We start from the raw sequence: 23,180 nt of genomic DNA, 5'->3' as shown, positions 1-23,180 counted from the left end.
AAAAAAACCAAAAAAAAACCACCTTTTAGAGGCCATTTTTCCCCGCAAAGCGGGGGTTGGCCTTTTTCGGGGACCGTGGTTGTTGTTGTTTTTTGGGTCCCCTTTTTGAAGCAATGTTTTACGGCCGGATGCCCTTCCTGCCGCCAACCCTTTTTGTCGCCTTTTACGACAAGCAGGGAATTACCAGTGAACTGGTACTCAATTTGCCGACCTCGGAAGGATGACAGGCTGAGTCAACCCCCCTGGCGTTAATTCAGCGATCGACCGGGATTCGAACCCAGGATCCTCGGATCCTAAGCTGGCACCCGAGCTGCTAGCTTCTTCAAAATCCCACAGATCAGTTTCAACATAGTGAGAACCTTCAGAGTTGCTAATGACGGTGGAATCAGTATCGGAATTCGAGCTCCAAATACTGCAGTTTCTGGATGTAAACCGCCGGATCAAGGTGAGTTTATAGTGTGACGTCACTGGCGAAATTGAAAAAAGACACTGTGATTGGCAAAAATAAAAAAATAAAAAAAATTCCCTTAAAATTTGACCATGATTCAAATAATTACAGTGCAGTGTACAGAATAATGTGCTTTTATTGGCATATGATGATGATGATGATGATGATGATGATGATGATGATGATGGTGATGGTGATGATGATGATGATGATGATGATGGGTTGGAGGGGAAGTCAGAAGAATGAGGTATGCCCACTGAAGACACACTTGCACCTGCAAACAGGCTGACTAACACATTCACTTTTTCGATCAAACTCCTCACTTTCTTCTGCCTCTTTCCAGCAGACTCACCTTCCCCACTTATCTTGTGTTTAGAGGCCATGACTAACGGTGATTAAACGATAACTATGGCGAGTCCAGTGGCACAGGCACAGCAAGGCATTCGAAGTTTTCAAACCAAATACAGTACTGCAAGTATCATCATCTGTGCACCATCCCCTCCCTCATGTCCCATGTTGGTGACTGATGTTAGTGGTTGGATGGGTGGGAGATGACCTGGAGGTGTGGTGATGGGGGATCACAACCCTGTGAATACATGGGTCGCGAATGTGGAATCCATATACCGTTTCACGAATACGCAAAACCCACAAAAGCAGAACTCGTGAATACAGAGTGTTGCCTGTACTGTAATTATGAAACATGAGACAAATCAACAGCAAAACATACCAAGTTTCCGGAAGCTGTATCCGGTGTAAATATTGTGTTCACTTTTCTGAAGCTCCTCCGTGTAATTCCTCAACAATGACACCGCATCCTCAAGGTTACAGGCCTGGAAGGTTGTCCTGAACCCCGGCACTTTGCTCTGGTATGACATTTGTGACACTTTTGCAAAGTGTGATAGCTCTTCCTACAGCAAAATTAAAGTTTGCATTAGATGTTATAATAAACCAATATTGAGACAAAAAATGTTTGAATCTACCAATTGGCCGAAGTCTGCCGGGTCTGAAAATGCTTCCTCCGCCAAACCCCCTACCCCCACCCCCAGAAATAGCAGACAGTCCTACAATTTAGCAGATTCAGAAAAAATTAACTCCATACATGGCAGAAATCTGCCAATTTAGCAGATTTCCTCAACATAGCACACACATACAATATTGAATGATGGTTAAAAAAAAAATTAAACATTACCAGCATTAGGCATGCTAAATTATCCTTGATGAAAATTAAAATACAACAGCAATAATAATAGTACTACGAGCTAGAGTGGCTACTTATAACTTTGAGCAGTTACGACAGGCACCAAACGACACCCATTCCAATGATAATACCATCCCATGCCGCCCATTCCAATGATGATGCCATCCCACGTTGCCCGTTCCAAGGACGACGCCATCGTCGCCAATGCCATCGTCAACGGCACAACTGAGCTACTCACCACTTACAAAGCTTTCATCTGCAGCTTAATGGAGCACTGCTCTCCCCTATGGGCTGGTGCTCCTGGCTCACACCTATCTCAGCTTCACGCTGCAGAAACCAAAAGCTTTAAGGACCATTGGTATCTCCCATGAAGAAACTGATTCCGAGGGCCTTTCACTCTCACTGCAGGCAGGTTGGTGGTCTTCCTCTCCGGCCTAGCTCCCTTGCTCTGTCTGTGTGTTGCCCCCCAAAGTATTCCTGCAGGACGCACAAGATCTGCGCCAGCAACCCTCTTCTGGTGAAACTGACAAAATCAAGACTCACTGCTCACCTTCACTCTTTCATTCCTCTTTTTCCCACATTTGGAACAATTTCTACACTCTCTTCAATCCCACTCCTCCCTCCAGGTCTTCAAAACAGCTGTTCACCACCATCTCATATCTTCCCCCATCCAAAACCTTGATCTTTTTACCCCCATTAATCCACCTCAAACCCACCTCATTCAAATTCCCTATAGTATCCATCTTGTTTATCCTGTGTGCCCTGCCCCAGTCAGCTCTCTCTTCCACAGATGTCCCTGCTCCCCACTGTTGTGCTTCTCTCTCTCTCCCCTCTTGTTTCCCGCACCCTTTATTATCTACTATATAAGCGAGATATTGGTCTGTGCGTCTGACTGTCGGTGTCGCCATTTTTCTCAGAGATGGCTAAACGGATGTTCGTCAAACTTTCAGAGGTTTATCAGTGAGGCCTAGGAGTGTCTTAGGCAAAAAAAAAAAAATATGAAAAGAAAAATTAGTTTTTTGGGATTTCGCTCACTACCGCTCGATAGTGCCAAAGCCTTTTTAAATTAATGACAGTTATATACAAGTATACATTCCCAAAAATAAATACAAAACAATCACCAGACATTTTAACACAAATAAATCAAACAATTACGGAAGTGCATGAAGTTGAAAGCACGGCTTCTTTTTCTTCCTGATCGGCATTACACTTAACTCAGAAACGTGATGAAGGCCATATTCACCAGCATATATTCAACGAAAAGGTGATGAGCCCCCTTCCTCTCCTGCCCCCTCCCCCTCCCTTCCTGTCCCCCCGCCCCCGCCTCCCCCCATCCTGCCTCGACCATCCTTCCCCCCTCCTTGCACAGGTTAAGGCAAGCGGTTTCAGTGGAATTATTTTTAAAAATTGTTTCCTTCATTCCAATATGGCTGACAGACCATATGCCCGAAGACATTTTAGCGATCAATCGCATGTCCCCCGAAGTGTAGTCAATGGCACAGTTAAGGTTTCATGTATTAGGTTTGGTGTTTTGAGAGAAGATTTTAAAAGGTTTTCGTAAACATCCAATACAACAACAACAACATGCATTTTAAGGCCATTTTCCCTGCTAGAGCGGGGGTTAGCCTTGCGGTCCCCATGACAATTTCTCCATCTTGCCCTATTTTCTGCATCTCCCCTTGTTAACCCCCTTGCCCGCATTTCTTCTTCCACCCTCTTTAGCCAAGTCTTTCTCGGTCTTCCCCGTCCTCTACTTCCTTCTACATTCATTTCCATCACTCTTCTCAACCAGTCACTTTCATCCTTCCTCAACACATGCCCAAACCATCTCAACCTGTTCCTCTTCACAACATCAATCACAGCCTCTATTCCCATCATTTTTCGCAATTCATCATTTGTCTTCCTCTTTCTCAACGATACTCCGCACATCCATCGAACCATTCGCATTTCCACCCTTTCCAACCTTCGTTGCTGCTCTACGTTCATTACCCATGTCTCGCTCCCATAAATCATAACACTTCTCACACATGCAGCATACACCTTTCCCTTCAGCTTCAACGACACTCCCCGCCTCATCAGCACGCCACTCAGTTCCCGAAACTTCTTCCATGCACATCTCACTCGAGCAACCGTTGCCGAGTCTGATCCACCTTCTCCATTCAGCATGTCTCCGAGGTAGCAAAATGTTTTCACACCTTCCAGCTTCACGCCATCTCCAAGATCCAACTCAACATTTCCTCCATCTGCAGCTCCCTCTGTGCACACCTTACATTTGAATGTAGCTGTCACACTGGTTAATGACCCTCTCAGACCACTACATTTTTGATGAACCCACTCAGCGCACATTGTACATTGAATGGAGTTCACTCCGACACCCTTCCTGCACACAGCACAGGGCCACTTCCCAGTTCTTTCCACCTCACCACATGCTTTACCACTTGCCATCACCTTCGTCTTTCCGATATTCACCTTCAGACCTTTTGTCTCCATACATTCCTTCCACTTGTTCATCTTTTCCTTCAGTCCATCCATACTTTCCGCAATCAACACCAGATCATCTGCATGATCAACTCCCACGGTAAACCATCCTTTACATTCTGAGCCAGCACCTCCATCACAGCTACAAATAGTAGTGGACTTAGTAGCGACCCCTGATGCACTCCCTCCTTCACCTCAAACTCACCACTGTTCATGTCCTTCATCCTTACAGTTGTGCACGCTCTTTTGTACATTGCCATCACTACTCTGATCAACCATTCCTCCACTCCTAACTTCCTCATTGCCCATGTCAATACTTTGCGTGGAACCCTATCGAATGCGATCTCCAGATCAACAAACCCAAGAAACAACTTCTTCCTCTTCTCCATGTACTTCTCCGTCAACTGCCTCACAATGAAAAGCACGTCTGTCGTTCCTCTTCCTGGCATGAATCCAAACTGCATTTTGTCGATCTTCACTTTCTTCCTTATCCTCCTCTCCAACACCATTTCCAATACTTTCATTCCATGCTCCAATACTTTATCGCTCAGTACGAGCCACACTTTAGAGGGTCACCTTTCCCCTTGTATAGAGGGACGAGGGTACTCAGTTCCCAATCCACTGGAATGCGGCCTTCTTTCACTGCCAGATTACAGATCTCTGTCATTCTCTTCACACCCCAACTTCCTGCTGCCTTCAACATATCTCCCACAACTCCCGTCGGCCCTCCCGCTTTTCTACTCTTCATTGCTTTTATCGCTTCCTCAACTTCCTTCTCAGTTATCTTCTCTGCCGGTCCTAAAACTGGGTTACTCTCTATGTTGCCATCCCATTCATTCTCTGTATTCAACAGCATTTCCATATATCTTTTCCATCTTCCTTTAATTCCATCTGGGTCCACAACGATTTGTCCCACTTCATCCTTCAAGCAACTCACCCCCATCACATCACACCTCTCTTTCGCTATCTGCTTTGCAATCCTGAATACTGCTCTCTGACCCTCTTCCGAATCCAAGCGTTCTCCGAACATTTTCCAACATGCCTCCTGCGCCTTTGCTACCTCTTTCTTTGCAGCCTTCTTGGCTGCCTTATAACTTTCATGCTCTGCTGTTTCTGCTCCCGTACCCTTCGCCTTCTGCCACTCCTTGAACTTCTTCCTCTTCTCGTCAATCCTCTTTCCAACTTCATCATCCCACCACCATGTTTCCGAGTGCCTCGGTGGTCCTTTTGTCCATCCACATACCTCACCAACGGCTCCCAACAGACTAGCTTTCATTGACATCGAACCACTTTCAAGCTCAACCACATCATCCTCTACCCTACTCAGCCTCTCTTTTAATGCCTCCCTTACTGTCACCTCTTTCAAACTCCACACCTTCATTCTCGGTTGGTACTTCACCCGCCGAGCTCTCCTCGCACCTTTCACCCTTATGTCGCAGACAACCAAGTGGTGCTGTGAAACAGCCTCCTCCCCCGGGATCACCTTTGTGTCCCGGAGGTGCCCCCTATCTCGCCTACGCACCATCAGGTAGTCAACGGTTGTCGTAGACCCACCTGACGTGTATGTAACAAGCTTATTATCCTCTTTCTGGAACTGAGTATTACAAATCAACAAATCAGCTCCATCAGCAAACTCCAAAATCCTTTCACCTTCTCCATTTCTCACACCATATCCGTAACCCCCGTGAACTCCCTCAAAAAAATCCATACTCCTTCCCACATGTCCATTTAGGTCTCCTCCTACCACAACAACCTCCTCATCTTTCACGTTTTCCTTCAGCTTCTCTATCACACACCAGAACCTGTCCTTCTCTTCATCGCTCCGACCAACCTGCGGAGCATATCCCGAGATGACGTTCACCAAGAGCTTTCCAATCATCATTTTCACCATCATCAACCTATCACTCACTCTAGTCACAGTCACCACACTGTCTACAAACTCCTCAGAAAACAGGACACCAACACCATTCACACCCTCCAGGCACCCTTGCCACACAAACTTGTATTTCTGTCCCTGCCTACCCTTCACCATTCTCACACCACTTCCCTTCCATCTCGTCTCTTGCACACAACATATGTCCACTCTTCTTCTGACCAATACTTCCACCACTTCTCCTGATCTCCCTGTCATTGTCCCTTCATTCCATGTCCCAAACCTCAGAAACCGATCTCCACTTCGGGCTGTACCCTGCCCATATGTAGTTGTAATTGTCATGGTTCTCTTTTTGAGGCAATGCTTTTATGGCCGGATGCCCTTCCTGACGCCAACCCTCTTAGTCGTCTCTTACGACACGCAGGGATACGGTGTACCTATTCTAATCCAGGGTACACACTGGGAAACGTTTAAAACATGGAAATTATGGGGGGGAATCACGGCTGCGGGGGCCCCGTCAGCACCACGCCACGTTTGCCTGGTCAGCACCATGGCGGCCCGGTCAGCACCACACCCTTGGAAAGGACTTCGATGCACGTCGGCCCTGTCGGCCCAGAGCCTTGCGCGAAGGTCAAGGACATCAGCACGTCATCCGAAAACAGCTCCCGTTGGTGCGAACCACTCGGTCAATGGCGCGAACCAGGTCCCGACACGCCCTTGCTCGCTTGGCCCCGATGAAGGCCTCGCTGGGTGTTCTCCAAACAGGGGCAAAATCGCCCAAGCCGCGCTGGATTTCGACAGTGGAAGCCTTGCTCGGTCGGCCCCGATGAAGGCCTCGCTGGGTGTTCTCCAAACAGGGGCAGAATCGCCCAAGCCGCGCTGGATTTCGGCGGCGGAAAGCAGCCACGAAGCGACGATATTCGGTCGGGCTGTAATGCGAACACCACGGCGGCCTGGTCAGCACAACACCCTTGGAAAGGACTTCGATGCTGTGGAGAGATCGAAGCAAGCCTCCTTGCTCCAATTCGTAAACATCCAATATGGCTGCCAAACCATGTCATCGATGACATTATAGTTGGGGAACTTTTTGTTCGTTATGGATAGTTTTTCATATCTGTAAAGTTTCGCCTTGATCTGTTCAGGCATTTTAGAGAAGATTTTTTAAAGGTTTATTTTCCAAAAAAATAGGGCTGCCATACCACATGACCGATGACATCATAGATTTAATTCTCTCAACCAAATTCTTCGTAGACGACCCTAAAAAAAATTTCAATTGATCGGAAAAACAATTTGACGCATCCAATTATGATGTCATCATTAAGGCACCAATGACATCATCATTAGCAAATGGTGTTCCCTATACACAGTTCCTGATCTGTGCCAAGTTTCAATTTATTTTCGTTTTTTTGTATACCAAGTCGAGGCTCGTGTAAGAGCTAACGCATAGAACATATTGTTGCGGATATGGGATTTGCATCCATCCATATCCGCTTGTAAATATTCCCCTATTTCCTCAATACTTCCCAACTATCCCCAATCCCCCATTCCCTAGTCCCATTTTCTGTAAACAACACTCTGTAGACCCGACCTCCCCCTATTTCCCCCATTAAATGTCGTGCCCAGGTTCACCGCATCTCATGTAAGACAACTATAGGACATCTTGCTAGTTATTCTTAGTCTATGTCAGTTAAGGACTCGTTTCCATTAATTCTGACCCTTCGTTGCACCAGAATGTGATTGTATGGCACCGTTAGGAAGTTTAGGACCTCCCAATACCTCCCTGCAGCTCTTCCTCACGGTTCAGCAACAACAACAACAGCAACAGCAACGGCAGCGGCGGGCGCGGGGAGTGCGCGTCCTCACTCCGGCTTGGTTGGTAGGGGGTGTTGGGAGGGCACCAGGCCTCCCCAACGAGCCGCCATCGAACATGTGCTCGACGGGGTTACCAAATAGGGGCTCCCTGTCAGCTCCTCGTCAAGGGCGGAGCCCGGTAACCCCCGCACCCAATGGAAGCGGCGGACCGGCCCCAGTGGGGCGGAGCCAACCAGCCGAGGGCGTGTCACTCCCCGCTGAGCATGCGCAGGGAGAGGGAGGTGACGTCAGATGCGCGCTGAGCTTGGAGCAAGCAAGACCACCTCCGAGCGCTGTGAGGCCTCCCCGCATCTTCTGGACTGGACCATGCTTTATCCTGTCCCCGAGCCAAGGTGCACCTTGTGCCATCAAACTACCTGTCCCTCCCTGCCATCAATCCCTGTGTAAGTCAGCCTAGTTCCGTTTGTCTGTGGTCTGTCCGGGAATATATAAGATTGTATTTAAGTGCCCATCTCTTCTGTGTCTTTTACCTCACTCTGCCGTGTAATCTACCCCCTTTTCTCCACCACTAATTATACCCTCCTCCGGAGGTCTTGAGAACTGTACCCCTTGCGTCGTTTCCTCTTTCCCAGTCGTCGTGTCCTTTCCATCATTGATTTGGCATAGCGCGATTTGGTCAACGTCTGGGTGGAATCGGGGTCTAGTCGGGGAATAACTGTTCGGTCGCGGCAATACCACCGCTCGGTAAATAACATCTAAACCGCGTCCGTAACAATATAATAAAGGGAGCAGGAGACAAGAGGGGGAGAGAGATGGAAGCACAACAACAGTAGAGAACAGGGACATCGGGAGATCTGTGGAAAGGAGATGGCTGGGGCAGGGTACGTGGTATAAACCAGATGGACACTACAAGGAGGTGGATTTGGGGTGTATTAACGGGTGTAGAAAAGATCAAGGTTATGGATGCGGGATTTTTTTTTCTTTTCGTTGAGTGGTTCCAGAGAAGATGTCCAAAGTTTTTCCATTTTTCCAACATGACTGGCATGTCACATGACCTATGACATCATAGCTATCATAACAAAAATTATCCATGGTTTCAATGTCAATTATCAACATTAAAAGTTTTGTGTCGTTCGCTCAAGCGTTTGCGGTTGGGTGGAAATGCGAATGGTTCGATGGACGTGCGGAGTATCGTTGAGAGAGAGGAAGACAAATTAAATGATGAATTGTGAAAGATAATGGGACTAGAGCCTGTGATTGATGCTGTGAAGAGAAACAGGTTGAGATGGTTTGGTCATGTGTTGAGGAAGGATGAAAGTGACTGGTTGAGAAGAGTGATGGAAATGAATGTAGAAGGAAGTAGAGGACAGGGAAGACCGAGAAAGACTTGGCTAAAGATGGTGGAAGAAGAAATGCGGGCAAGGGGGTTAACAAGGAGAGATGCAGAAAATAGGGCAAAATGGAGCAGATTGTCATGGGAACCGGAAGGCTAACCCCCGCTCTAGTAGGAAAAATGGCCTTTAAAATGCATGTTGTTGTTGTTTGTTTGCTCAAGCGGTTGCAGAGAAAACAAATTTTAAAACGAATAAACAATGAAAATGTCCAAAGGAAGAAAATAAATACAAAAACAATAGGGTACCCCTCCCTAGGTACCCTGATAATAAAATGGTGGCAAAAATATAAGTTCAGGAACAAACATGATAGAAGGGGAAGGGTGGAAGATCAAACATACCAAAAATGTCTTGGACAACTCAGCTTCATCATGCAGCTTAGGGTGCCAAGCCACAAGGAGATACATCTGGGCTAGAAGTTGCACATGCTGCACAAAAAGAATGGCGACCAAAGAATATGTAAAGCATTAACCAACATACAAGTTAATGAGACATTTAAAAAATAATTAAATAACTCATGTGTGAAAATTACCCTCATGATTTTTGCCTGCTTTTTTGCCTGGGGCAAAAAGATTACCAAACAATATGTTTGCACAGACAAAAGATTTGCATAAATGTTGCATTTAGGTCTTTCCATTCCAGTGAGAAAGCCAGTATGGCTGGAAGTGTATTGTTACCTCTGCCACTGAAGGTGGATGGAGGTTATATTTTCATCCCTGTCTGTCTGTATATCTGTGAGCAAGAACTTCCTGGAAAAGTTATGGACGGATTGGGATGAAATTTGGTGGACAGGTTGGGTGTGTGACAAGGACAAACCAATTTAATTTTGGTGAATATCCAGATCCGGATACTATAATTACCTCCGCCACCGAAGGCAGACGTAGGTTGTCTTTTCAGCTGTGTCTATCTGTCTGTGATCAGGCATCCTGCCATACTCTCCAAACTCTCTGTCTATGGCCTACCCAAGGATAACTCCACACATGGCTTAATGACTTTTACTCTCGTAGCCAACATGTGGCTCTCAATGGAACCCTTTGCTCTCTTCTCTCTCTGTCAAGGATGGCATGCCCTAAGATTGGATGATTCTGGGCCCAGTCTTATGCCTGATTTTCATAAATGACCTCTTTGACCCTCTGAAAAATCCCTTTGATCTATTTGCTGATGAGTCCACCCGCTGCCATGACATCCATATTCCCTTCAGCCAGGCAGGCTGCAGCGTCTTCCCTCTCCTATTACACTTGGAATATGTCTTTTGATCCTGACAAATCTCACACTCTCATGATTTCTCTCGAAAAGCCTTTCTTATTTCCTCGATCTTGTATACAAAAAAAAAAAAAAAAAAAAAAAAAAAAAAAAGGACCATCAGGAAAACCCTCTAATCTACATTCTTAACAATCCTCTTAAATAATTTCAGTCATTCAAACTCCTGGGTCTCACGAACTCCTGTGCCATGATCCTTCTTGGGCAAAGTACATTTAAAAGTTGGTATTGACAGGGCCCTGACTGGGAGCGTGACGACAGAGCAGTGGAAGAGAGTGTGACGACAGGGCCCTGGCTGGGAGCATGACGACAGGGCCCTGGCTGGGAGCATGACGACAGGGCCCTGGCTGGGAGCATGACGACAGGGCCCTGGCTGGGAGCATGACGACAGGGCCCTGGCTGGGAGCATGACGACAGGGCCCTGGCTGGGAGCATGACGACAGGGCCCTGGCTGGGAGCATGACGACAGGGCCCTGGCTGGGAGCATGACGACAGGGCCCTGGCTGGGAGCATGACGACAGGGCCCTGGCTGGGAGCATGACGACAGGGCCCTGGCTTGGAGCATGACGACAGGGCCCTGGCTTGGAGCATGACGACAGGGCCCTGGCTGGAAGCATGACGACAGGGCCCTGGCTGGGAGCATGACGACAGGGCCCTGGCTGGGAGCATGACGACAGGGCCCTGGCTGGGAGCATGGCGACAGGGCCCTGGCTGGCAGCATGGCGACAGGGCCCTGGCTGGCAGCATGGCGACAGGGCCCTGGCTGGGAGCATGGCGACAGGGCCCTGGCTGGGAGCATGGCGACAGGGCCCTGGCTGGGAGCATGGCGACAGGGCCCTGGCTGGGAGCATGGCGACAGGGCCCTGGCTGGGAGCATGGCGACAGGGCCCTGGCTGGGAGCATGACGACAGGGCCCTGGCTGGGAGCATGACGACAGGGCCCTGGCTGGGAGCATGACGACAGGGCCCTGGCTGGGAGCATGACGACAGGGCCCTGGCTGGGAGCATGACGACAGGGCCCTGGCTGGGAGCATGACGACAGGGCCCTGGCTGGGAGCATGACGACAGGGCCCTGGCTGGGAGCATGACGACAGGGCCCTGGCTGGGAGCATGACGACAGGGCCCTGGCTGGGAGCATGGTGACAGGGCACTGGCTGGCATGACGACAGGGCCCTGGCTGTGAGCATGACGACAGGGCCCTGGCTGGGAGCATGACGACAGGGCCCTGGCTGGGAGCATGGCGACAGGGCCCTGGCTGGGAGCATGGCGACAGGGCACTGGCTGGGAGCATGGCGACAGGGCCCTGGCTGGGAGCATGGCGACAGGGCCCTGGCTGGGAGCATGGCGACAGGGCCCTGGCTGGGAGCATGGCGACAGGGCCCTGGCTGGGAGCATGGCGACAGGGCCCTGGCTGGGAGCATGACGACAGGGCCCTGGCTGGGAGCATGGCGACAGGGCCCTGGCTGGGAGCATGGCGACAGGGCCCTGGCTGGGAGCATGGCGACAGGGCCCTGGCTGGGAGCATGACGACAGGGCCCTGGCTGGGAGCATGGCGACAGGGCCCTGGCTGGGAGCATGACGACAGGGCCCTGGCTGGGAGCATGGTGACAGGGCACTGGCTAACAGTCTGAAAAATCGTAATTTTTCACATAGACATGCGCACATACATGCGCACACCCATACTGACACATACAGTATATGCTTACGCCCATACAATATACAGCGTGCCACGTTGCTTTATGGTCGATATGAACTATTTGTATTTTTCAATTTAGAATGTTTTATATGTTTCACACAAGGTCAACTAAGAGGCCTGGAGTGTGAATGTCTGCATTCCGTTGTCTCGGTGGGTGGTAGAGATTGGCCTGGTCTAAATCCACGTACTCCACAGCATTCCTCTGACCCAGTCTATGTCTCTTTTCTTGTGCAAATAGGATTCGAACCTTTAGCCTCAATGCAGTCTGTCTGCGCCAAGTCACTTGAATCGAAGCTCCCACCCTTTTCCTTCCGTTATCAGCCCATAGTTTGGGCCGGCAAGAACAAGGTGGCCTTGCAAACAGACTGGACTAAACTGTTTTTCTCCGCACCCTTGCTTATTTGAGTGTATAAAAGAACTCTGACTGGGAAACATAGCCAGAGAGATTCCCGCAGCAAATACCGTGCGTTTCTCTCTCCATGCATGCATGAATAAATGATTAAACTCTGTTACATTTGGAACCTGACCGAAGACTAAGTTTTTCTTCCACAATACCCATTGTTTATGTTGCCTCCCAAATGCAAACCAACATTAGCCTTTATAGAGACTAGAATTCTATTATTTTCTCAGTCGCCATGCTAATGGCTATGTCTCATTTTCTTTGTTTTCCACAATTAAGCAAACGTTGTTTTTATGATGAGAATGTTTTGCAAGTTTTGTATAAATTGGATGAGGATGTGTCAGGCATGACAGAACGAATTGGCTTTTGGATTGATCAGGTTTTCTTGTACATCCCTTTCATCATATCTCTTCCACCATAATTCCCCCCTCAATTATTTGATGGAATTTTATGTCATCCTTATGATTTAGAACAAAAACTCTTTAAAATCACTCCAATAAAGTTTAAGCGAAGCAGATTTCTTCTACCCTTCAAAAGCAGTCAATACTTGGTGGTTCGAATGACGAAAACATGTCATAAAGTAAGTTCTTGTGTTCTGAAATTCATCCGCCAAAAAGGGGTGTACCTGTTGCATCTGTTGCTGAAGCTGAATTTTCTCAGCTTCATCCAATATAAAACTGCAGACTGGATTTTTTTTGTGTGTATGTGCACACCGGGCCCTCATGTCCAGCTCACCTCGCACTGTCTTGTGACAATCCTTTAACAAATGTACAAGTGGCTCCTGGAACCTGGGAAACATCAAGGTGTATTAATTTTCTGAAGCTTTACTTACCTTTTAAGTACAATATCACTGTATATGTCCCCTGCTATGGATATTCCATCAAATATATGCAACTATCTGGCTCTTGTGAGAAAGATCATCAAGATGGACACAAACAATACAGAATGTGAAGCAGCCATGTTTTAGTATAAAATCTGACTTTCTCCATTCATCCGTTCCATTAGTACATGGTGTTATGTAGAATTATTATATGTAAGTGCAAAATTTGCTACACTAGTGGAACCAATGTTTTTTTGCATCTATATACCCTTGGCAACAAGACCTGAGTTGGTTCCATTTTTTTCAATGGCGTCTTCGGCGGCCATTTTGAATTTCAAAATGGCCGCCGTTTTTTGCAATTTTGTATGTATTCTAATTTCTACAGTCTTAAACTACACAGATAACTATAATTACAATAATGAAAGAAATATGAACATTTGCTTTATTCTTTTTTATCTTACAGGTATTCATAGACAAGTTGGATTTCAGCTTCACCGCCGCATAATGTCATCGTTTGAAGAGCCGCCTTCTAAGAAGCAATGCACAAGTTACGAACTTTGTGTATTCTGCCAAGAGAGAACTCCTGAACCTTTGGTTGACGTTGCTCATGCCAATTTCAAATGTGCTTCATATGAAACATTTCTTAGCAGCTTACACAAAAGAGTGCAACTTGGCAACTTAAGCTTTGCGTCAGCTAGTAAGAGACTATGTGATGTTTCTTCAGTAGTACTTAAAGAAAAAAAGGCTACATGGCACAAGCAATGTTACAAGGCAGTGACAAATCGTGCTCATATCAAACGTGATGAAGTGAACTTTAGTAAATCTTGTGAATCAAAGAATATTTCAAATCTGACGAACCACAAGAGGGGACGACCGTCGAATCCTCAAAACCGAGCAGCACCGTCAACTTCAGCAACAACTGTGTCAACAGTTACAAGATCTCAAAGCAAAAGTGACTCATTCTTCAGAGATAAATGTTTCTTTTGCCAGAAAGATACTAATGAGGTTCTCCATCCTTGTACTAGTTATAGTAGAGGCTTGCATTTCACAGATATTGTCAATAAGAGTGGAAACAAGACTTGGCAGGTAAACCTAGGTGATGTGATAACTTCTGGTGATTTACTTGCTAGAGATATTGTGTACCATCACCTTTGTTACACTCGTAACTGGGAAAAATATGTTCAACGTCCACATCGTAAGGGTGGTGAGTTGTCCTTTGAAACCAAACAGGAAGAGAACCTGAAATCCATAGCAGCTGAAGTAGAGTTTACAAGCATCATACAGCAAAGGATTGATGAAGGAGAGTTCATCCCCATGCCTGATGTGCACCTTCTGTATAAAGATATCTTCCAGAACCACAACGTTCCTGGTTTTGATCCCAACAAGAGGCTATACTTAAACCAGAAACTGAAGAACAACCTGGATAATGTCGAAATCACAGGCATATCTGGAAAACTATCAACAGTTCATTCCAGTGATGCTGGTGCTGCAGCTATTCGGGCAGCTTCTGCTGAACAAAAGGATATGCAAGCAAAGTTCAAACTTCTCTTTCAAAGTGGAAAGATTATAAGAAATGCAATAACACAGGCGAGGCAAAATCCTTGGAAATTTTAGGGGTCGCTAAAGGACAGTATTGAAGTTGGAATACCGGAACAACTGTTCTGTATGATAAGATGGATCATCCAGGGAGCAGCCACCACCAAAACACAATCACGCAATGAAAAGATAAATGGAACATGTGCACTTATTGGACAGCACATCATCCAGGAGTTCAAATCTGATCGGCAGGTGCAATATCAGCCAAAGTCCTCAACTTCAACCTTCAGGTTCACAACTGAAACGCCATTAGGGGTTGGACTTTCACTCCATAGCCATCATGCACACCGCAGTCGCAGAGACATAGACATGTTGTACCAGAGTGGCGTTGGTGTTTCATATCAACGTGTAAAGGAGATCACTTCAAAGATTGCCACCACAGTCCAAGAGAATATGAATGAATTCAATGGCGTTAACGTGCCCCCAGGACTGTTGAAAAATCTGCCAATCAGATGCTCAGCTGATAACATAGATGCCAAGGTAGACACAGCTGATGGACGGAACACATTCCATGGGACTGCTCTTGCTGTCTATCAACGAGTTCCCCCAGATGTATCAGAATACGAGACTGTAGCTGAACCACTGAAGCTGCATGACAACACCTCAACAAAACTTGAGAACATCCTGCCAACTGTGACTGAAATGTCTGACTGTACAATTACTGGTAACCCCAAGCACTTCCTGGATTTCACTGTATAACAGGATGCGACACATGTGGTCATATTAGAGGTATAGGCAAAAAGACTGCCTTCAAGTTCAAGGCCTTTAGTAAAGCAACACCAGAAGAACTCACGGCATTGAGTCAACTTGGTGCTGAAGAAATGCCATCTGCAAATGTTGCTTCAGGATGTGAGAGGTTTCTCTGCAGGCTCTTGAGCACAAAAAGGGACTTACAGGCCAACATAGCCGGGAAGCTGAGGTGGAAACGCTTCACGAGCCAACCCGGGGGGATAGACAAAATACCTCCAACTTCTGGTGTGTGGTATCAACACATCCTCAGCGCGCACATGCAAGCATATATTTGGAACCAAGACCTTGTGGAAAATCCAAATATTCCAGACCCGTTTAAGCTAGGCTGGTCATGTGATGCAGATAACATTCCAATACCTATCCTCTCAGAAATTGCAATAGCTCCCGAATCTCTGGTCGAGCTTGATAGGTGTGGATGTGGAATAAGCAAATGCTCCAGAAGATGTTCCTGCAGGCGACACAATCTGACATGCACAGAGTCATGTGCATGTGGAGCAGATGAAGAATGTGCCAACACGGCTGTGCAACAAACTGAGGAACTTGAAAACCCTGATGATGACAACTAGGCATAGATATTACAATGAAGAAAACAAAACTGATATTTACAAAAGTATGGACCTTTGAATGTTTGACCATTGTCAAAATGTATTGCACTATTGTCTAAAGAGATGATTATACCAGGAACATTATTCAATGTTACCTTATATTTGAATAGTAGTAGTAACTTTAATATTTGGCAGCCATTTTGAAATTCAAGATGACTAATGATACCTTCCTTTAGGTTGCAGTTTTGTTTGGTATTAACATCAACACACTTTGGCATAGCTTGACAAGACAAATAATAACAAATAAATAATAAAATTTACTTATAATATGCTTTTGCTTGCCTTTGTGCAAATGATGCATAGCAAATAATTCAAATGGTGGCCATTTTGAATTTCAAGATGGCTGATATTCCACGAAAGAGTTTTTGTTAACTATGTAGATATTACAATAATAATAATAATAATTCATTTATTTTGTATAGCGCTTTTCCAGAAGCCCAAAGGCGCTTTGACAGAGTGGAAAACATAATGCATAACAATACATGAAAACAACAATTGCAAAAAGACAAGAATCAATAGGGAAATATTTAAAGCAAAAGGAGGGAGAAGGAGAAGAGATAGTCAGGGGTTAAATGCTGTGGGTTGAATGTTGAATGCAGTGTTGAACAGGTGGGTCTTTAGTGATGTTTTGAATGTGGTGAGTGAGGAGGAGTCTCTGATGGTGTGAGGTAGTGAGTTCCTGAGGGTGGGAGCAGCGATGGAGAAGGCCCTGTCCCCCCAGGATCTGAATTTGGTCCGGATGGAGGGGGTCAGGAGGTTGGTACCAACAGAGCGGAGGTTGCGGGTGGGAGTGTGTCTGGAGAGGAGGTCAGCCAGGTAGGATGGGGCCAGGTTATGGAGGGCTTTGTATGTCAAGAGGAGGATTTTGTACTGGATTCTCTGGGGGGTGGGGAGCCAGTGAAGCTTGTAAAGGACGGGGGTGATGTGGTCACGGGTCCGGGAATGGGTGAGTAGACGGGCAGCGGAGTTCTGAATGTATTGGAGTTTATTGGTGATTTTTGAGGGTGAACCATAGAGGAGGCTATTGCAGTAGTCCAGACGGGAGGTGATGAAGGCGTGGATGAGGGTTTCTGCAGCCGTGGAGGAGAGGGATGAGCGGAGACGGGCAATGTTTTTCAGGTGAAAGAAGGCTGACTTTGTGATCTGTTAAGTGTATTTGTCGAAGGAAAGGGTTTGGTCAAAGATGACGCCAAGATTCCGGATGTGAGGGGAGGTGGATACTGGGATACCGTCGATGTTGAGGGCAAAGTTATGGGTGGATTTTGTGAGCGTTTTTGGGCCAATGATGATTATTTCAGATTTATCACAGTTAAGCTTGAGGAAGTTGATTTGAAGCCAGGATTTTATTTCAGTGATGCAGTTTGTCAGGATAGAGTGGGTGTCGGTGGAGACGGACTTGGTGGAGGTGAAAAGCTGGATGTCGTCGGCGAAGCAGTGGAATTGGAGACCATGACAGCGGAGTAAGTGACTGAGGGGGGACAGGTAAAGGATGAAGAGGAGGGGGCCAAGAACTGAATCTTGGGGGACACCTTGGGGGAGGGGAGCAGTGGGGGATTTGCAGTTATTGATGGAGATGAACTGGCGTCTGTCAGAGAGGTATGATTTAATCCAAGAGAGGGCAGTGCCGGTAACGTTAAAGGTGGATTCAAGTCGGGTGAGGAGGATGGTGTGATCGATGGTGTCAAAGGCAGCGCTGAGGTCGAGGAGGACGAGAATGTTGAGGTTGCCAGCGTCAGAGGAGAGGAGAAGGTCGTTGGTGATTTTGAGGAGAGCAGTTTCAGTACTGTGGTTGGAGCGGAATCCGGATTGGAATGTTTCATACAGGTTATTGGCAGAGAGATGATGTTTGAGTTGAGTGGCTACAGCGCGTTCCAAAAGTTTTGACAGAAAGGGTAGGTTGGAGATGGGTCTGAAGTTGTTTAGGGTGTCAGGGTTTAGACCAGGTTTTTTTAGAATGGGGGTAACAGCAGCAATTTTGAGGGAAGGTGGGACGATGCCTGTAGACAGGGAGGAGTTTATTGTTGCAATGATAAGTGGAGAGAAAGCAGGGAGGGAGGCCTTGACAAAGCTGGAGGGGATGGGGTCAAGAGTGGAGGTGGCAGTTTTCATTCCTATGAGGAGTTCAGAGAGGTCAGTAGGGGAGATTGGGGAGAACCGCGACAGGGGATGGCAGGACAAGGGGGGGCAGGTGGTTGGAGGGGGAGCGGGTGCGGCGGTGGTCAAGCTGTTGTAGATGTCATCAATTTTGCGTTGGAAGAGAGGAAGGAGATGCAGTTGTCTATTGTGAATGACCGGGTGGTGGTGTTCAGGGGGCGGAGGAGTTTGTTTATTGTCGAGAAGAGTGCTTTTGGGTTTCCGGAGCCAGAGTGGATAATTTGAGAGTAGTAGGCGGCGCGGGCGCGGGAGAGGGCATCTTTGTAGTGTTGTAGGTGGTCCTTGTAGGCTTGGGAGTGAACTGTGAGACCCGTTTTATTGCGGAGTCTTTCAAGTTGGCGAGCACGAGTTTTCATCAGGCGGAGTTCAGGGGTAAACCAGGGAGCAGAATGGGTGAAAGAAACTGTTTTGGTTTTTACAGGCGCAAGCTGGTCAAGGCAGGAGGAGAGAGTGTGGTTGTAGTAGTCAGTGAGGTCGGAAGGGGTGTGGAGGTCAATGAAGGGAGAAGTGGACATTTTTTCAGAGAGGGTGGATGAGAATGAGGTAGGTGAAAGAGCGTTTAGCTTACGGAAGTTGATAGTGCGATAATGCCTTGGTGTTGGGGCGGGCATGTTGATGGTCAGAGTGATGGCTATGTGGTCAGAGAGGGTGAGGTCGGAGCCAGAGAGATGGTGCAAATTTAATCCAGTGGAGCAGACAAGGTCCAAAATGTGACCACGGATATGGGTAGGAAAGTCGACATGTTGAGTGAGGTTAAAGCAGGTGAGTAAATCAGTGAAGTCAGTGGTTATTGTGGAGTCAGTGGAGTCCATGTGGATATTGAAATCACCAAGGAGGAGGATTGAGGGGGAGATGGAACATAGCTGGGTCAGAAAGTAGGAGAAGTCAGACAGGAATGATGGGTGGGGTTTGGGAGGGCGGTAGACGACAGCCATGACTGACTGCGTGCAACCAGATAGTTTAAAAGCCAGGTGTTCAAATGATGGAGCAGATGAGATGGAGATGAGGTTGGTCTTGATATCTTGACGGTGGATAACGGCAATTCCACCACCTTGGCCCTCCGAGCGTGGTTTATTGACGTAGGAATATCCATTGGGTGTGGTGAGGTTGAGTGTGTAGTAGTCCAGAGGTTGTTGCCAGGTTTCGGTGAGACAGAGAAAGTCCAGTTTGTTATCCAGGATGTATTCGTTCAGGATGAGGCATTTGTTGTTGAGGGACCGGGTGTTGAACAGGGTGAGCTTGATGTTGTTTTGAACAGCAGGGATGAATTCAGGTGATTTAGCCAGGGTTCGTAGGCAGGAGATGCGATCGTGTGCGTTGCTGTGACCAGGTGCGCTGGGACGAAGAGTGAGAGTGCGCTGAGCCGACCAGAGGACGGGGATGGAGTGACCTGATTGCAAATAAACAAACTTATGACCGGAGCCACGGTGAATGTACCTGGGTCGTCGGAGGAGTCCATTTGATTTGATGGCAGAGATGCATGATGGGGTGGAGCGGGTATTGAGCAGAAGGAGCCTTGCGGCGGAGTACCGCAGAGCCATGCCAGGCAGGGGCAGAGAGACGAGACGAGGCCAAGGTTGAGGAGGTGAAACAATGGTCCCAACCCACGAGAGCGGGCCCGAGGAAACGAAGGAGCCAGGTAGGTGAAGCCAGGAGCAGAGCCGGGACCAAGCAGAGGGCAGGCAGGAGCAAAGAGACGATCACGAGGCCAAGGTTGATCACGGCAAAGCGGCAAATGCGTTGGAAATCGACCGCCGCCGCTACAAATCTAGATCACGGCGGGAAACCGCCACCAAACCGCTGCGATGGTCACAACCCACGAGAGCGCGCCCGAGGAAACAGCGAGCAGGCGAAGGAGCCGGGCAGGCGAAGCAGGGAGCAGAGCCGGGGCTATGCAGAGGGCAGACTCAATGGCCAAATAATCCGCACGACCACCAAAAAAGAAAGCAACTGACAGTGGCCCGGTCTGTAGCTTTTCTGTAGCCGGTTGAGGTCTGTAGACGGAGAGTAGTAGAAATATTAGTGTTCTAGTAGCTTTTCTGTACAAAGAATGACAAATGCCAGAAAAAATGGTCAAAGTGTTTTATGTGAAAAGATGCATCTTTCAAAATGAAACTAATGGCAAAATTGGTTCAAATGGCGGCCATTTTGAATTTTAAGATGACTGATATTTCTCAAAAAACGTCTGTTAACTGGATATAAGTGTTCTGGTGGATTTTCTGTACAAGGAATGACAAAAATGCCAGAAAAAATGGTTAATCAAAGTGTTTTATGTGAAAAGATACATACAAAATTGCAAAAAAAGGCGGCCATTTTGAAAGTCAAAATGGCCGCCAAAGACGCCATTGAAAAAAATGGAACCAACTCAGGTCTTGTTGCCTAGGGTATAAGGATTCCAAAAAACATTGGTTCCACTAGTGTAGAAAATTTTGCACTACAATGACAACACCATGTACTACATTCTCCATTCCATCCTCCATTCATCATTCACTCTTCTCCTTTACACAACACAGGATTTGTGCAGCCATGACTGTCACACCTTATGGTTGCTGGAGTATTAAAGCTTGCAGCATTATCATCGCTCCCTTCTTCTTCCAGCATTGCAATATCTACGTCTGGACATTCAACATCTTCCCCAAACTGAAGAAACAAATAAACAAGAAAGGCCATTTGCAACAAAAGCAATTTTTGATAGAAACTCAATGCCAACCAGGTATCTGCGATCACAAAGCGATCACTAAGGGTAAGCCTCCCCTGGCGCCCTCGATCCAATGATGGCCAACTTTTCGGACAGCCATATGACCTTGACCTTCAACATTTAAGGAAAGAGTGTTAATTAATAAAACAGGTCGTCAATACGTACACATAAAACAATTAACATAATGAAAATTGGAAGAAAACTATTCAAGTTATGATCAAAAAAATGTTAGTTAATTAGGTCACAATCCGAAAAAAGTAGATCAAGGACAATAATCACAGCACAACTTCAGTGCACTCTTATGATGCAAGAACATCTTGGAAGGCCACGTGGATTTAGAGATTCTGCATTGGCAAAATTGAGCGATGACAAAAAAACGCGTTTTTTTTTTTTTTCAGACGGCATTTGACCTTCATCTTTAACTCGGAGGAGTATTATGGAAATTAAGTGTAAATGTGGTTTACTCTAGGTTATCCAGAGTGCAATTTTGCTCCAACTGGACAAGAATTAGTCGAGTTTTGGTCAAAAAATGTAAAATTTTCTATAATTAGGTCATGACTTCAAATTTAAGTCAATCTTAAAAGAAATGTCGACCCCATATACATTATATTCCCATTATTGATGCAATATTTCATTCCGAATGTCCCAGCCAGGACATTGGCAGACAAAAGGAAGCAAATAGTGGGGGAGGGGAAATCGTTTTTTTTTTTTTTTTTGTATACAAGATCGAGGCTTGTGAAAGAGCTAACATTAATCACACAAAAAGTCAAACCAACACATAAAACATATAATAAGGGGAGCGGTAGACAAGATGGGGAGAGAGGGGGAAGGACACAAACACAACATTTGAGAGCAGGGACATCGAGAGATCTGTGGGTGGGAGAGGGCTTGGGGGGAGGTGGGAGAGGGATAAAACATATGGACACTGCAAGGACTTTTTTTTTTCTTTTTTTTTTGTATACTGAATCGAGGCTCGTGAAAGAGCTAACATTTACTTCACAAACAAATCAACCAGACAAACAAAATATATAAAAAGAGGGAGCGGAAAACAAGATGGGGAGAGAAGGAGAAGCACACAAACACAACATTTGAGAATAGGGAGATGTGTGGAAGGGAGAGGGCTTGGGGGGAGGAGGCATGGGAAGGGGGGGGGGGGGAGGGAGAAGTATAAAACACAAGGACACCAAGGACTTCCAGGACAGAAGTTGGTATTTCAAAAAAGTGGAATTGGGGTGAAATTAGCGGGGGTAGAAAAGATCAAGGTTTTGGATGGGGGAAGATAAGAGATGGTGGTGAACAGCTGTTTTAAAGACCTGGAGGGTGGAAAGAAGACTTCCAGGAAAGAAGTTGGAATTTCAAAAAAGTGGATCTGGGGTGAATTAGCGGGGGTAGAAAGGATTAAGGTTTTGGATAGGGGAAGATAAAAGATGGTGGTGAACAGGTGTTTTAAAGACATGGAGGGAGGAGTGGGATTGAAGGGAGTGGGGGAGTTTGTTCCAGAGGCAGGAGAAAAGAGGAATGAAAGAGTGAAGGTGAGCAGAGAGCCTAGATTATGGCAGTTTAACCATAAGAGGGTTGCAGCAGATCTTGTGCGACCTGTAGAAATATTTGGGGGACAGAGCACAGAGAGAGCTGGGGGAGCAAGGCCGGAGAGGAGTCGGTAGAAGACAGAAAGACCACCAACCTGCCTGCTGTGAGTGAGTGAAAAGCCCTCGGAATTAGCTTCATCGTGGGAGATTTCAATGATTCTGAAAGCTTTGGTTTCAACAGCGTGAAGCCGAGCTAGGTGTGAGGCAGGAGGACCGGCCCAGAGGAGAGAACAGTATTCCATTGAGCTGCGGATGAAAGCCTTGTATGTGGTGAGGAGCTCAGGTGTGCCAAGGAAGGACTTCGCACGACGTAGGATGCCCAGTCGGCGACTGTCTTTGGAGGCCAGCTTGGAAATGTGGTTTTTCCAGGAAAGATCATGGCAGATAGTGAGACTCAAAAGCTTGAGCGACAG

The 23,180-nt window shown here is 46.9% G+C and overlaps 1 protein-coding gene across 3 annotated transcripts in view; it reads right to left on the bottom strand.

Annotated features, from left to right (window-relative positions):
- Positions 1 to 23,180, bottom strand: part of LOC137420737 (GON-4-like protein) — a 177,833-nt gene that overhangs the window by 56,345 nt on the left and 98,308 nt on the right. For all 3 annotated transcript variants that reach the window (XM_078772346.1, XM_078772347.1, XM_068106068.2), the window contains 4 exons: positions 21,020 to 21,120; positions 13,181 to 13,343; positions 9,542 to 9,628; positions 1,176 to 1,356 (listed from right to left, as the gene is read on the bottom strand). In XM_078772346.1, coding sequence (XP_078628472.1) covers positions 1,176 to 1,356; positions 9,542 to 9,628; positions 13,181 to 13,343; positions 21,020 to 21,120 — 532 coding nt within the window. The remainder of the gene's footprint in view (positions 1 to 1,175; positions 1,357 to 9,541; positions 9,629 to 13,180; positions 13,344 to 21,019; positions 21,121 to 23,180) is intronic.

The sequence above is a fragment of the Myxine glutinosa genome, chromosome 2 (assembly GCF_964187855.1).
Source record: "Myxine glutinosa chromosome 2, kmMyxGlut1.1, whole genome shotgun sequence".
Classification (NCBI taxonomy): domain Eukaryota; kingdom Metazoa; phylum Chordata; class Myxini; order Myxiniformes; family Myxinidae; genus Myxine; species Myxine glutinosa.
The sequence above is the reverse complement of the archived record's forward strand: the minus strand, read 5'-3'. Positions and strand labels throughout refer to the sequence as shown.